Source organism: Cariama cristata, unplaced genomic scaffold (assembly GCF_000690535.1).
Source record: "Cariama cristata isolate BGI_N322 unplaced genomic scaffold, ASM69053v1 scaffold10056, whole genome shotgun sequence".
NCBI lineage: Eukaryota > Metazoa > Chordata > Aves > Cariamiformes > Cariamidae > Cariama > Cariama cristata.
This window is the reverse complement of record NW_009621537.1, coordinates 43659-56903: the sequence shown is the minus strand read 5'-3', so window position 1 is coordinate 56903 and position 13245 is coordinate 43659. Positions and strand designations below refer to the sequence as shown.

The following is a 13245-nucleotide window of genomic DNA, read 5'->3' as shown; positions in this document are numbered from 1 at the left end:
GAAGCTGTGCCAGGTGGCCTCTTGTGTTTTGATCATCTGTCACATAGTTCCCCAGGCCAATAGGCAGCCTTGCCAATGAAGGGAAAAAGGTAGGAAAAACATTTTGGGGTTTTGTTTCTATGTTTTTCATGACTTTTAGATCACAATGGTAGTTATAGACAGTGGTATTTACCAGACTTCACTACTAATGGTATTGCTAGCTTGGAGAAAAGGAGGCTGAGGGGAGACCTTGTCACTCTACAACAACCTGAAAGGAGGTTGTAGCCAGGTGAGATCGGTCTCTCCTCCCAAGTAACAAGCAATAGGACAAGAAGAAATGGCCTCAAGTTGCACCAGGGAAGGTTTACTTTGGATGTTAGGAAGAATTTCTTCACCAAAAGGGTTGTCAAGCACTGGAACAGGCTGCCCAGGGAAGTGGTAGAGTCCTCATCCCTGGAGGTACTTGAAAGATGCGTAGCTGTGGTACTTAGGGACATGGTTCAGTGGTGGACTTGCCTGTGCTAGGTTAACAGTTGGACTTGATGATCTTAAAGGTCTTTTCCAACCTAAACGATTCTGATTCAAATAATGAATAACTTACTGTTTATGTTGTACTGTTGCCCAGTACAATGTAAAGGCAGTTGCAACACTTGTTTCCTGTCAGTTTTATACTTAATTTGATCTCACATTTCTACCAATGCCACAGTATTTGTAACATGGGATAAACTACCTTGTGTTAAGATGATGCCCTCCAGCTCCTTTACTAAAGCAAGAAAATGTATAAATTGTTTTCAATGTATTTTCCTATCGTTTTTGTGTGGGATGTAATACAAGGATTAATTTTTTTCAAAGCTAATAAAGGCTTTTGTGGCATTTTATCTGGACAGGAGGGGAAAGCAGACAGATGCTTGTGAGTGCCCCATGGCTGCAGCTGCCTCAGTTCATTCATTTATTGCCTATTGCAACTTGGAAGCATTTTTTAGGTAAGAAAGCTGCTTCAAAGTATGTCACACTGTTTATAAGCTTATACTTAATGCTATTCTGTGTTGAATCTCTAAATTGCATCTCAATGTTTTACACTCTCAATTATAATGTTATTTATGTATTCTGTTTACATGTGTCATTATAAACCTACCTTTTATGTGTTAGAAACTGACAGCACTTTTGCAAATGAATTTTATGTGCCATGCAGAGTTAGCAAAGGGACAGTCTGCTCCTTTCACAGGAGAACGTGTAATACTTCTAGACTGTTTCTGCAATACAAGGCCACCATAAATTACAAGCTTCTTCAGATGCCATCTCTGAGCAGAGTTACTCATGTATATCAACTTTCTAATTATAGACAAGCATGACTATGCAGCTCTTCCATTTTCTGATGTGTGAGCTGAGCAACAGCATTACTTGCACAGATTTCAGTACTTGAGTTTGATTTTGCTTAGGAGATGGAGGCTGCTTCTCTTGTTGGATTCATAATTAACCCATATACTACACCTGTGTTAAACTTTACAACTATAAAGCTGATATTCACTTGGTAGTTTTTCAAAAGATGATGATATGACCTGGGAGAATGTAAAGCCTCAAGTCTCCCATCTTTTAAAGAAAAACAAAAAAGTTCAGTGTTAGAAGGTTTCTAAAGATGTTATTACTGGTTGAACACAATACTTTGTAAACAGCTTCAGTTTCTAAGTCTACTTTTTTGTTTCAAATCTGTCATGATTTAGTAAGATATGTGTTGCTGTTCCTATAGCTTTCCATTAAGCCATCTTCAAATAATGTAAAATGGGTAACTGAGTTTGGAGGTTTTGGGTATACTTTCTTATAGCAGGCCAAGATACTCTTTCATAATAGGACACAGGGTAGGTTTTTTTGTATTAGTATATGGGAGGATATTTGTACCTCATCGCCATCTATTTTTTTCCCCCCATACAAAATTTAATTAGCCAAAATTGTTTGTTTACTGTCAAGACTATCAGGATGCAGTAAGCATGCTTTTGGGGTAAAAGTGTGTGATATTTAAAGCCAAGAGTCCTTAAATTTTAAAATATTAGAAGTCATATATTTAAGTATAACTATTTTGGTTCATGTGTTTTTGGTATACACTAAGCTGAAAAAAATCAACATTTCTTATCCAGGTTTGTAATTTCTTTAGGTAATATTCAAGAATCCAGAGGTGTGCCTGTGTTGCATATGAGTACTGATGGGACTGAAATTGTAGCTAATGCAAGAACTAGTTTTGTACCAGGAATTACATCCTCCCATTAGTTAAACAACAGTTTTCAGATAACGTTTGGTTAAACTAAATTGCTTGTCACACTGTGGTGTTCTACTGCCCTGCACTGCAATGTGTACTATTCATCTCAGTCCTTGTTCCAAAACTGATTTTAGTCCCTCCTGTGGGTCTCCCAGATGTTACAGAAACAGTTTTTCTTTGGTCGGTGGCTGCACAGGTCAGTTCATCTCCTGGGACCCATCCCTGCCTTCTGGTTAAGGAATCCATGCACACATACAGGATGACTCAACAGTGGGATGGATGTTCAGATACCAGAAAGGTGCTGGTAACTTGACAGGAACTTCCACATTCTTTGGAGGTATGTGTGCATGTAAACCTCTCATTGAATATTAACTGGATTTAACCACATGGAACTATAATTTAGTTAGCTTCAGTTGTGTTTTAAAATATATACTGTTCATAGTTTAAAGATTCAGAACGAAATAAGCATTCACATTTTCACAGTAAATATTAGGGCTTCATGTTTGGTAAAAACTTTATGATATATAACCAATGGAACCTTTTTATGGCTTTGCATCCCACAGTGAGTAATACAATGTAATTTTGCTAGATCTAAAGTACTGCAATATGGAATACTAACAATAGAAATTCTGGAGTTACCAGTATTAAAGGAATGTAGCAACAAGTGCAAGTTAATGGCCACATTCCATCAGCGAGAGCATAGATACTATGTACGCCATGCATACCTTGTCCCGTCTCTTCGTACATCTGGACTGGATATGCTGCTCCTGGTCTATAGCCTGGTTTGTGTTTTAGAGGAATGCCCTTTTTGGTAGTTGTCAGATGCCAGAGGTTATTTGTGGGAGCCAAAACAGCACCTGTGAAGCTCGTACAAATTTCAAATAAGAAAGTGAAAATTTCCATTTTTATCAGAAGCTTAAATTTTACACAGGTGTTGCAGTTTTCATTAAGAATAGCAAAAGCTTAGAGAAGCTTCTCGGACAACAGCATTTGCTTAATTTCATATTTTGTTCTGGACTTTAGTTATAGGAAACAGCTAAATTTGTAATTCCTCCCAAAGAAGGAGGAGGGGGGGTGAAAAAAAAGCAGGTATTTGACTCAATTTAGCCTTTGCTGAATTTAGCAAGGCTGTGAGCATCTAGAAGAGAGAGTTATGTAATGGTTAAGTACTACGTCCACATCTAATGCTTTGGAAAGCCCATTCATTGTGTGACTTGAAGCACTCAAAAGTCTTAAAACATGGTTGTGTGGATGAGAATTTGATAAAATGCACTAGTAACAAAATATTTGTTCATGCTGAGCTTGCATCTTCATTACGTAGTAACACTAATGTGTTGTTAGAAATATTACTTCGTTTTGGAGCATATTGTTCTTCCTTCTCGTTGACTCGCTGCCTTTGTTAATGTGAGGGACATGTGTCTATTCAGGGAAGAAAAGCTTTATGTTATTTAATATAATGTAGAGAGTATTGCTAGCTTATCCTTCTACGTATGTTACCTATCGGTATCATAAATGGAACTTTAAAGAGACTGAGTGAAGATTTCTAATGACTGCTAGAATAAATTCCTGGATGGTTGAGACGGTTTGTCAGTAGTGAAGCTGGTCATGTGAACAGCTCTTGATTAATTGGCTAGGTTGTTCTTTCTCACTTCTCAAAGTATGCATATGCTTTCTTTTCATAAAAATGAAGTTATACTTGCTTGTTAGACACCTCATCAGCCGTACAGATTGGGTTTTATAAGTTAGGGAAAATGCCAGATAAGTTTTTTGAAAGCATAGTCTGTTTTGGCAGCTGTTTCTGGATTTGTGGTTTGGTTTTGTTTTTTTTTTTCCCCCCATAACGAAGATACTATGGAAAACTTTCAGTCCAGAAAAAGCATGCTGTGAGGGTTGCCGTGGAAGATTGTTCAGTAAAAACAGATAATGTGTTCTGTTTGTTCTTGAAGAATGCATGGTTGCTTTGAAAATTTTAGCTTCAGACTGGTTGGGAGGAGACATGGTCTGGCTGAACACCTAATTGGTAAGACATTTGAGAAGGGGCCTCATCCCACTGTAAAATGAAGTGGCATTTGAAACAGTTAGGACAGTTGTTGAGGATTGACTGAATAACAGAATTCAGTCTGTAATGGCCTTGAGTAGATTGCACTGCTTCAGCATGTGAAAGCAGAGCTCTTCCTTACGCTGCTCTTTTCTGAACTCTGGCTCATGTGGCAAACATTCCTCAGTGAAGTACATTCATGCAGTTTGCTGTATACCAAGGTCCCTGTCCTTTTCTTTTTTTTGAAAAACAACATGTGAACCTTACTTTGCCCTGTTCTGATAAGTAGCCTCTGAAGTTTTTTGCTCTTAGTTGTGCAAACATTTTTTCCTCTGCCTGGCATGATTTAAAAAAAAAACAAACCAAACTAAAAACCAACAAAGCAAAGCAGTGGAAGTGGGCAGAACTTTTTAATCTGACTCTTCTGAACACATCTGTTCCAAGTTCATCAGTGTTTAAAAGGGTATTTATGCATTGGGTTCTGTAGTTGATAAACTTCTTTTAGGAATCGTGAGTTTGTTTGGATAGTTTGTCTGCTGAGTTTAAACTTAAACATACACAATTTGCTACTGCTAAACTAAATTGCTGTTAAATACTTTTTTTTTTTCCTGCAAAGTGCTTTATATACTATGAAGTACTAACACATGAAACTATGCTTGGTAAATTAAAATACCCAAGTTCTCCAGATTCATATCAAGTTATACAAAATAAAAAGTATCAAGAAAGAAGGTCCTTGCTAACATCTGTGCGCTGGATATTGACATATGGACTTACTTTTTTTTCATATTATCATGCTATATTTAAATTTTACTAACTTGTTATCTCTTACTGTGTTTCCATTGCCTTGTCTACCTTCCTCCCCTAATGTTCTGTATTCTTCTAGAGGCCTACTGTACGTGAGACCTTTCAAGAAACTGTGCAGTTTGAATACATCAGATCGTTCCAGTACCTGAAACTGTCATGATGAAGAGAGCTAGGCAGAAAGTTGTGGTTGAAAATGAAGCTTCTCAAACATCACAGAAAAGCAAAAAACAGAAAACTTGTTTATATGGCTCAGTGTTTGGTGAATCTGACTTGCATGCCTCGATGGACTGGGGAAGCCTGCCACACCATGTTATTCTGCGTATTTTTCAATTTCTACCTTTAGTAGATCGAGCCAGGGCATCTTCTGTTTGTCGAAGGTGGAATGAAATTTTTCACATCCCAGATCTTTGGAGAAGATTTGAATTTGAACTGAGCCAGCCAGCTACTTCTTACTTAAAGTCCACACATCCTGATCTCATTCAGCAGATTATCAAGAGACATGCTGATCATCTGCAATACGTCAGCTTCAAGGTAAGTCTTGGATCAATGGAGGCTTGTTTTGTCACGTTACTATGCGTAATATATACAGCTTCTCTGTGTCGGTTGGCTCACGTGCTGTACCTGGGAAGTCTTCTGTTTAAAACTGCAACAGTTTATTTCTGTGCATGCACACAGTTTCCTTCCACTTTCTACATTAATCTCTACAAAGTACAGGAAGAGCTAATGTCATGCAATATAGTGCTGGGGACAGAATATACAGAACATGTAGTTTCTGTGAATCGATGTTAGTAGCAATCTGAGTACTCAGATTATTGTGCAGATAAATATTTCTGACATGTGGAAGCATTTGAGGAAATAAATTTGTCTTGTGTATATAATTTGTTTGTAAAGTAAGGCTGTACAGTGAAGAATGTCTTGAAATTTTAGAACCATGCTTGTATGAGTAAGGGAGAAAGATGCTGTGCCCATACATTCAGATGATTGGCACATAAGGACATAATTAAATAACAGTAAACTTGTTTTAAATGAATACTATGTTTGTAGTCTCAGGATTGCATAAATGCAGGGCTTCTTTCATTTGAATATTTGGTACAGTTTACTCTGTTTATCTGAGAAGATCATAGTTGGAATTACAGGTGCTTTGTTCACTTTTTTGCAGTCACTCCTCCTTAGAGGATGTCATAGTTCTAAGCTGTGAAGGAAAAGCAGAAGAAAGGATTGATATTAAAGCTAGGATGAAAATCAGAAGCTTCTTTTTCCTCAGCACTAGTAGCAGGTTTACATTTGGAGACATCGTGATTGGGTTGCATAGCAGTTCATGGATAATCAGTTATTAAATACCTGTAACTTCTGTGCTTCATGTAACTGATTATAATGAATTTGCATAATAATGTCTTAATGCAACTTTTATGCTTTTTCAGCTACTCTTTTACCATCTCAGCTACTGCAGAGGAGGAAGGTGAGATGAAATAGTGATTTGTCCAAAGGTAGTCATCAGGCTTATAGATGAATTGAGAATCAGTTCATTATTCAAGATGCAAAGGTGGTGTCCCCAGGTAAAATGGATTTGTTTGCTGGAGGGTATCTAGGCTTTATCAAGTCTCTTTTTGGCTCTAATAGTCTAGAATTGGCGTTTTAAAAAAGATGTATACATACCACTATCTATCATAACATCAGTACTAATTACAGTTGTTTAGGAAGGCATGAGGTTATTTGAAGAGCAGGCTTAGATTTAAGCTCTCTGTTCATACTAGCAGTACCCAGCAGTCATACTCAGGAAAACTTTCTGATAGTAACTTTCCTGAACTCTTTTTTTGTCTTTAAATTTCTAATTAACGTTGCGCTTTGTCCTTGTGGTAAATGCAGTCTGGTGCAGTACGGCTGAGTGGGTGTGGAACTTGCGGTCTTGGGCATCCATGATGCTATTTTTAAATAATAATAAAGACTGAGTTCATTATTTTTAAATTGCTTTTATAGGTTGATAGTAGTACTGAGTCAGCAGAAGCAGCCTGTGACATCCTTTCTCGGTTAGTGAACTGTTCTATCAAGACACTGGGTTTGATTTCTACAGCAAAACCAAGCTTCATGAATGTCTCTAAGGTAATGTTCTACAAACTAACTAGAGTGACTTAATTCACTTGTAAACCACCTCAGCTTTCTTACTGTGTTGTTATTCAGTTGATGATAATTTTTATGAAAGTCTGTATTTATTGGCATATGTTCTTTCATTTGTGGCGTCCATTAGTATTAGGAAAATAGTTAAACATTGATTCCATTCATTAAATTTAGTAATGTTGATACTTTGTGGTGTAGAGATGGGGGATAATTTAGAAGGCTTGAGTTTTCCTCATTTCGAGGTTAAAAGATACAATGACTGCATGCTGCGACATATTGTTAAAATATTTGGGAGATTTTTTTTCTTTGACTATATAGGTCACAGCAGAGTTACTTTCTGGAAAATAAAATAAATGCCATTTCCTTTTTTCTGCAGATAAATTCTAGATACTTCAGGCTCATCAGTATGTCCACTTATCCCTGTTTTGTTACAGTGAGAAGCACTGTACAGAGTGGATGAGTTAACTACTAAGTGTAAAGTTAATTTTTGTCGCATGCAACAGCATATTTTTAAACAAAGATTTCTTATGTTCATGTTCAAATAAGCCTTTCTTTGTTACACAAGAAAGCGAATGCCTAAGAAGGGATTATTTTTGTACTTTCTGTGTGTGCAGAACCTGAGGTTTAGATGCTGAAGTTCTGCCTATCTTTTAACAAGATTATTTTTTTTTCTCTCTTTCAATTTCTTCAAAACAGGCTCATTTTGCTTCAGCGCTGACAGTAGTTTTTGTAAACTCCAAATCATTATCATCAGTCAAGATAGATGACACACCACTTGATGATCCTTCCTTGAAGGTTCTTGTTGCTAACAATAGTGATACTCTGAAACTGCTAAAAATGAGCAGCTGTCCTCATGTATCACCTGCTGGTGAGTAGAGAATATATATGGAAAATGTAGCAGTAAAGTATCGTAAAACAATAGTCAAGACTTAGTTTGAAACAAATTATTCATAAAACTCCTAGTGCTCTTCTGAGTCTCTCAGCAGAGGTGTTTTATTGACCTGGTCTTGGCTTTGGACAGTTGGAAGGGGAAGAAGAATACTGTCTTTGTGTTACTGAATGAGTTGGATTAATGAAGATGGAGGTGCTCCTTGCTTGACTGCATCTTCTGAAATCCTGGGGATTTTTTTTACACTCTTCTCAGCCGCTTCAGTACCTCTGATGATAGGCCTTGAGGAGGAAAAGCCTCCAAAATTAGTGCAAACCTTCAACTCATGTTCCAGGGACATGATGTTCATTGCCAGTTCTATGAAAGGGTAACCAAATGGTGTGCTGCTTAACATGTGCGACTTTGAACTTTACTAACAGGCGTTTTGAGGGAACACACATGCAAAATCCCCAACCCATGAATCAGCTACTGGTTGGTGGGATAAAGGAGATGAAAGCAGTTGTCAATAACTGTTTTGCAAGGTTGTGTGAGTTTAACTTACTGAGCAAAAGTGTTACTACTTCAAAGTTTTATTTAAAAAAACATGGAGTGTGTACAAATTTGAAAAACTGGTAGTGTAAGATTGAGAGGCTTTCAGTTTTTGTAGTGCCCTCGTGTGTCCCGATCTGGTAGTATGAACTTGCTTATTTTAGCATTGGTTGGTGAAGGGCTCACTCCCTTCAAAATACAGGCTTACCAGAAAGTTCAGAGGGCTTTTGGGTCCCTTCTCACTTACCTTTCTCCTGAAACCTTGGTGCTAGGGAAAGGGAGTCCTAGTCTGGTCTCTTTCCTATATTCTTTTCCAGAGTCCACAAAAGATTTAATCTGTGTACTTTGTATTCCAACAGATTAAGAGCAGTTAAGTTGTTTGTGTCTTAATTGAGGGAGGGAATCTGTTTCAGTATAGCTCTTAAACTAGGTTGCTGGTGGTCATTTAAATAGAATGCTTAGATGAATGCTGAAGGAAGGAGTATTAGGGAAGGGAACAGTGGCAACTTCAGCTGAATCTTACCTGATTTCAGTTGCTTCTTTAAAGTTGAGGAAATTCTGCCCAGGGAAGGATAAAGAGGAAAAAAGAGATGCAGATCCAAGGTGAATGTGACTAGTTAGACTTGTTTCTTTTACTGATAAGTGTTTATGGCCAAAACCTCATAAAAGGATGTGGATATCTATCACTTTATGATATTTCATGGGTCTTGCATATAGGCATGAATACTCAAGCCAGTAGAATTATTACTTGCTTGAGCTTTACAGCAAACAACTGTGCTTGTATTCACTTCTCATTTTACAGAGTAATTTTTTTGTTCCTCAGGAATTCTTTGTGTTGCTGACCAGTGTCATGGACTTAAGGAGCTGGCTTTGAACTACTACATATTAAGTGATGAACTGCTGCTGGCTCTTTCAAGTGAAAAACATGTTGATCTCGAACACCTACGCATAGACGTTGTGAGTGAAAATCCTGGACAAGTTGAATTTCACACTATCAAAAAGCAAAGCTGGGATGCTCTTGTTAAACACTCCCCCAAAGTCAACATTGTGATGTATTTCTTCTTATATGAAGAAGAATTTGATGCTTTCTTCCGAGAGGAAACCCCTGTTACACACCTTTACTTTGGTCGTGCAGTAAGCAAAGCAATGTTAGGTCGTATTGGCATGAATTGCCCAAGGTTAATTGAGTTGGTTGTGTGTGCTAATGGACTTCAACCCTTGGACGACGAACTTATTCGGATTGCTGAGCGCTGTAAGAACTTAACAGCGATGGGACTTGGTGAATGTGAAGTAACTTGCAGAGGTTTTATTGAATTTGTAAAGATGTGTGGGGGCAGGCTTACCCAGCTTTCTATAATGGAGGAGGTACTGATTCCAGATAATGATTATAGCTTAGATCGACTTCATCTGGAAGTCTCCAAACACCTTGGAAGAATGTGGTTTCCTGATATGATGCCAACATGGTAAATTCTCTACATTTGTGGATAAAGTGATAGAATCAGGGTGTTGCTTTCTATGCAAATAAAGAATTTAAAATTAAAATGTGAAAACTTATTTCCAGATTTGAGTTCTTCTACCTTGAGAACCTCAAGTAGTGTAACAGCAAATCATCCTAGAATGTTAATTGTATACTGAAATAGAAAATAGATTGTGCACTTAACACTTCTGAAAGTATGTCTGTGGTTTACAGGTGCTTCAAACTGCAGTAAACTTGGGCTTCTTTGAGCTTCAGTTTAAATGATCCATTCATATTAAAGGTTTGGGGTTTTTTTTTCATTTCTTTGTTTAGCCTTTCCAATGTAGTCAGAAGAGGACTAGAGAAACTTTTTTCCTTTAGGAAATCTGTCTTTATGGGAAGCTGGATACATCTTGGAGTTCAGTATTATTTGTCATGAGGTTTTATGCAGCTGTTTTTCAAAATATTCATGTAATAAATGTAAAAGCTTGTATATTAAAATACTTATACTAGCCCAGGTTACTCAAATATAATCTAGTGTAAACTCATGCCAGTATATTAAAATGTTGTGGTAAATAAGCTTCTGCTTACAAAAAACCTTTCCAGTTTTAAATTGCACTTTAAATAATTTTGCCAGCTCAGCTAAACTGTAGAGACTGCATTGTACAGTTTGTTGGGTTTTTTTGTCTTATGCATTAAATGGATAGGAAAGAGACCTTGTTAAAATTAATGAATTTAAAAGTTTGGATGTAGATTCATTGCTTGGATGAATGACAAAGCACTGTGGAAACTGCCAGAGTGTAAGGAGTAGCTTCTGGATTTGGGAGAGTTCAAGTCTTTGTAGTCAAAGACTGACATCTGAATGCTGTTCCATTCTTTCGTTATTACGAGATAAGAAGGATTCCATAGATGTGGCTAGTGAGAAGGAAGGATGAAATGGAGTACAGTTGTCTTTGATAATTTTCTATCTGTAATCAGGGATTTAGAGCACTTAAAATAATTTGTTTGCCAATTAGAGACCAAAATGGCCTGTAGTAATCTTCCCTGTGTCTCGCAGGGCTGTGCTGTAAGCCCTGATTTCTAGAGTAAGGGTTGCTAGAAGCGATCCTGAAACTTTTTAATTCAGGACTGTTTAATACTTGTTGCTATTAATTGATTTTTGAGGAAGCAGATTTTATTTCTTTATGTTCTTTAAAAGGGACAGCAATGGTGAGTTGATGTGAATTAGAGTATGTATTTTTGTGCTGACATTTTTGCACAGTGTGAACTGAAATACATTGTATACAAATTTTGCTGTAATTATTTTCATGCTGTAGTTGTTCTGTCTTCCTATTTATAATGAGAAGTCTACATTTGATTTGTTGGTGGTATTTGTCACATCAGATAAAATGTCAGTTTCTTCCACACTTATACTTCTTTACTGCAAAAGTAACAGCTAAAGGGTGAAACCACCATCATCTTTTACAGACTTGTTCCCAGTTGCAAGCTAAAGGGTTTAAGATAACATACAATGCCTGTCTGAATCAGTAATGCATTACTGCCTGTTGCACAGCCAAGAAACATCTGACTCTGGCTACTAGCACCTGTTACACGAGCACTTGCTTCCATTAGCAAAGGGATTATAATTGTCTTTTAACCAAAAGACTGAAATTGGTTTAGATGTGTGGTTTGCTTTAAATGTAAACATAATAAAGTGATCTAACACGTGCACTGATACTAGACTCGTATCCATCTGTTGCACCACGTCCTCCTGTTAGGCAGGGTTCTGTCCTATTAGAAACTGTATACTTGACAAACCTGGGGAGAGGCAGTTGAAATGTTTAACTCTTGGGTTATAGCAGATCAGCCATAGTCGCTTCAAGTTCGTGCCTCAAACTTGAGGATTTTTGACGTGCTAAAACTGTAAAACGGTATGTGGACAAATCTTGCAGATAGTTGGCAAGTCCTAGAGTCCTTCATGTCTCTCTAGCCAGCATAACAACATTAATGAAGTATCAAACACTAGTGGCTATATATAGAGAAATATAGTTCAGGAGGAAACTGTTAAGACCCTTCTTTGAATATTGTCCCTTTCTCTGTCCTTCTTACTAAAGCAGCTTTTCTGTGAAGCCATGAGTGTTAGCTTGCTCCAGCTCCAAGCTTCTAGAAAAATGGACCTGCGTACATTAAAGTGGTTTTTGATGCAGTAATTTTTTTGTGCATTCGCTCTGCTGACTGATCTTAACGGGTAAGACCAATTGATACTTGAGTTTATAAGTAAATGCCAACAAAATTGATACATTAGTCTCAACGTGAAATACTGATTCTTCACTGGTAGTGTGGGAAGCTAATTTTACTTGAAAGGTAACTTCTGACTAGGTTAATATTGAATTTCGTAGTTTTAGTGTTAGATTTGTTTAGTGTCATGTGTTGGTGCTATGGTATATACATTGTGCTTTGGGGAGGAGTGTCAAAACACTGCCCTGTGTAAAAGCAGCATTATTTTTTTCTCTTCCTTCTTAAGTAGGTCTTTCTGAATGAGTGCAGTGGAGGGTGTTGCATTTGTGAAGAACCTGTAGATAGCTGCCTGCTGCCTGTACTTCCTCCTATCCCTTGAGTAGCCTGTACTTCAGAGCTCTGCCTTATCCTAGCTAAGGCAAGTTTTGTCAATTTTTATTGGCTTTTCCTAGCTTTACTGCCCTGCAAAGGCCTTCTAAAACCCCGTCTCTAAAGCATATAAGGCAATGATACAGTTTGTTAGAGTCACTAAAACGCTCAAAGTACAGGATTTACACCTGATATGCTAAGGAGATTTGTAGGGTCACTAAAAAGTCCACGTTACAGTGCGAAGCTAACAGTAATGCACCTTTTCTGCCACACGAGGGACTGAGCTGGTTTTTGTGCTCGCTGTTTTTTCAGACTCTGAGAAAGCTTATAATTAGTCATTGCTAATTTCCTGATTCTCTTGCAAATGCAAATTACAACAAAAGCTCGAATCTTTTTTTCCTTGTGTGGAGTCCCTTTTGCCATCCAATAGAGACACCAGTTCTGGCATGACAACTCCAAACAGCATCTTTTCTGCCTTGTGGAGTGTTTGAATAAATTTTCCCTCTTGTTTTCCTCAGTTCAAGTGCCTTCAAAACCTAAAGTAATCTTGTTTGCCAAGGTGTAGTAAAGTTCATCAGTTAGCCTAAGATACAATGTTC

General features: G+C 37.5%; 1 protein-coding gene across 1 annotated transcript; it reads left to right on the top strand.

Annotated features, from left to right (window-relative positions):
* The first annotated feature begins 866 nt into the window (after positions 1-866).
* Positions 867-10843, top strand: LOC104156825 (F-box/LRR-repeat protein 21-like). The gene is made up of 6 exons (XM_009702001.1): positions 867-962; positions 2427-2567; positions 5152-5603; positions 7050-7172; positions 7884-8055; positions 9428-10843. The coding sequence occupies exons 3-6, from the start codon at positions 5229-5231 to the stop codon at positions 10069-10071; spliced, it is 1314 nt and encodes a 437-aa protein (XP_009700303.1). The 5' UTR covers positions 867-962; positions 2427-2567; positions 5152-5228; the 3' UTR covers positions 10072-10843.
* The last annotated feature ends 2402 nt before the right edge of the window (positions 10844-13245 follow it).

Coding starts and splice junctions, on each gene's coding strand:
- LOC104156825 (XM_009702001.1), top strand. CDS start 5,229: ATGATGAAGAGAGCTAGGCAGAAAGTTGTGGTTGAAAATGAAGCTTCT. Junction 5,604..7,049: donor TGCAATACGTCAGCTTCAAG/GTAAGTCTTGGA, acceptor TTGCTTTTATAG/GTTGATAGTAGTACTGAGTC. Junction 7,173..7,883: donor GCTTCATGAATGTCTCTAAG/GTAATGTTCTAC, acceptor TCTTCAAAACAG/GCTCATTTTGCTTCAGCGCT.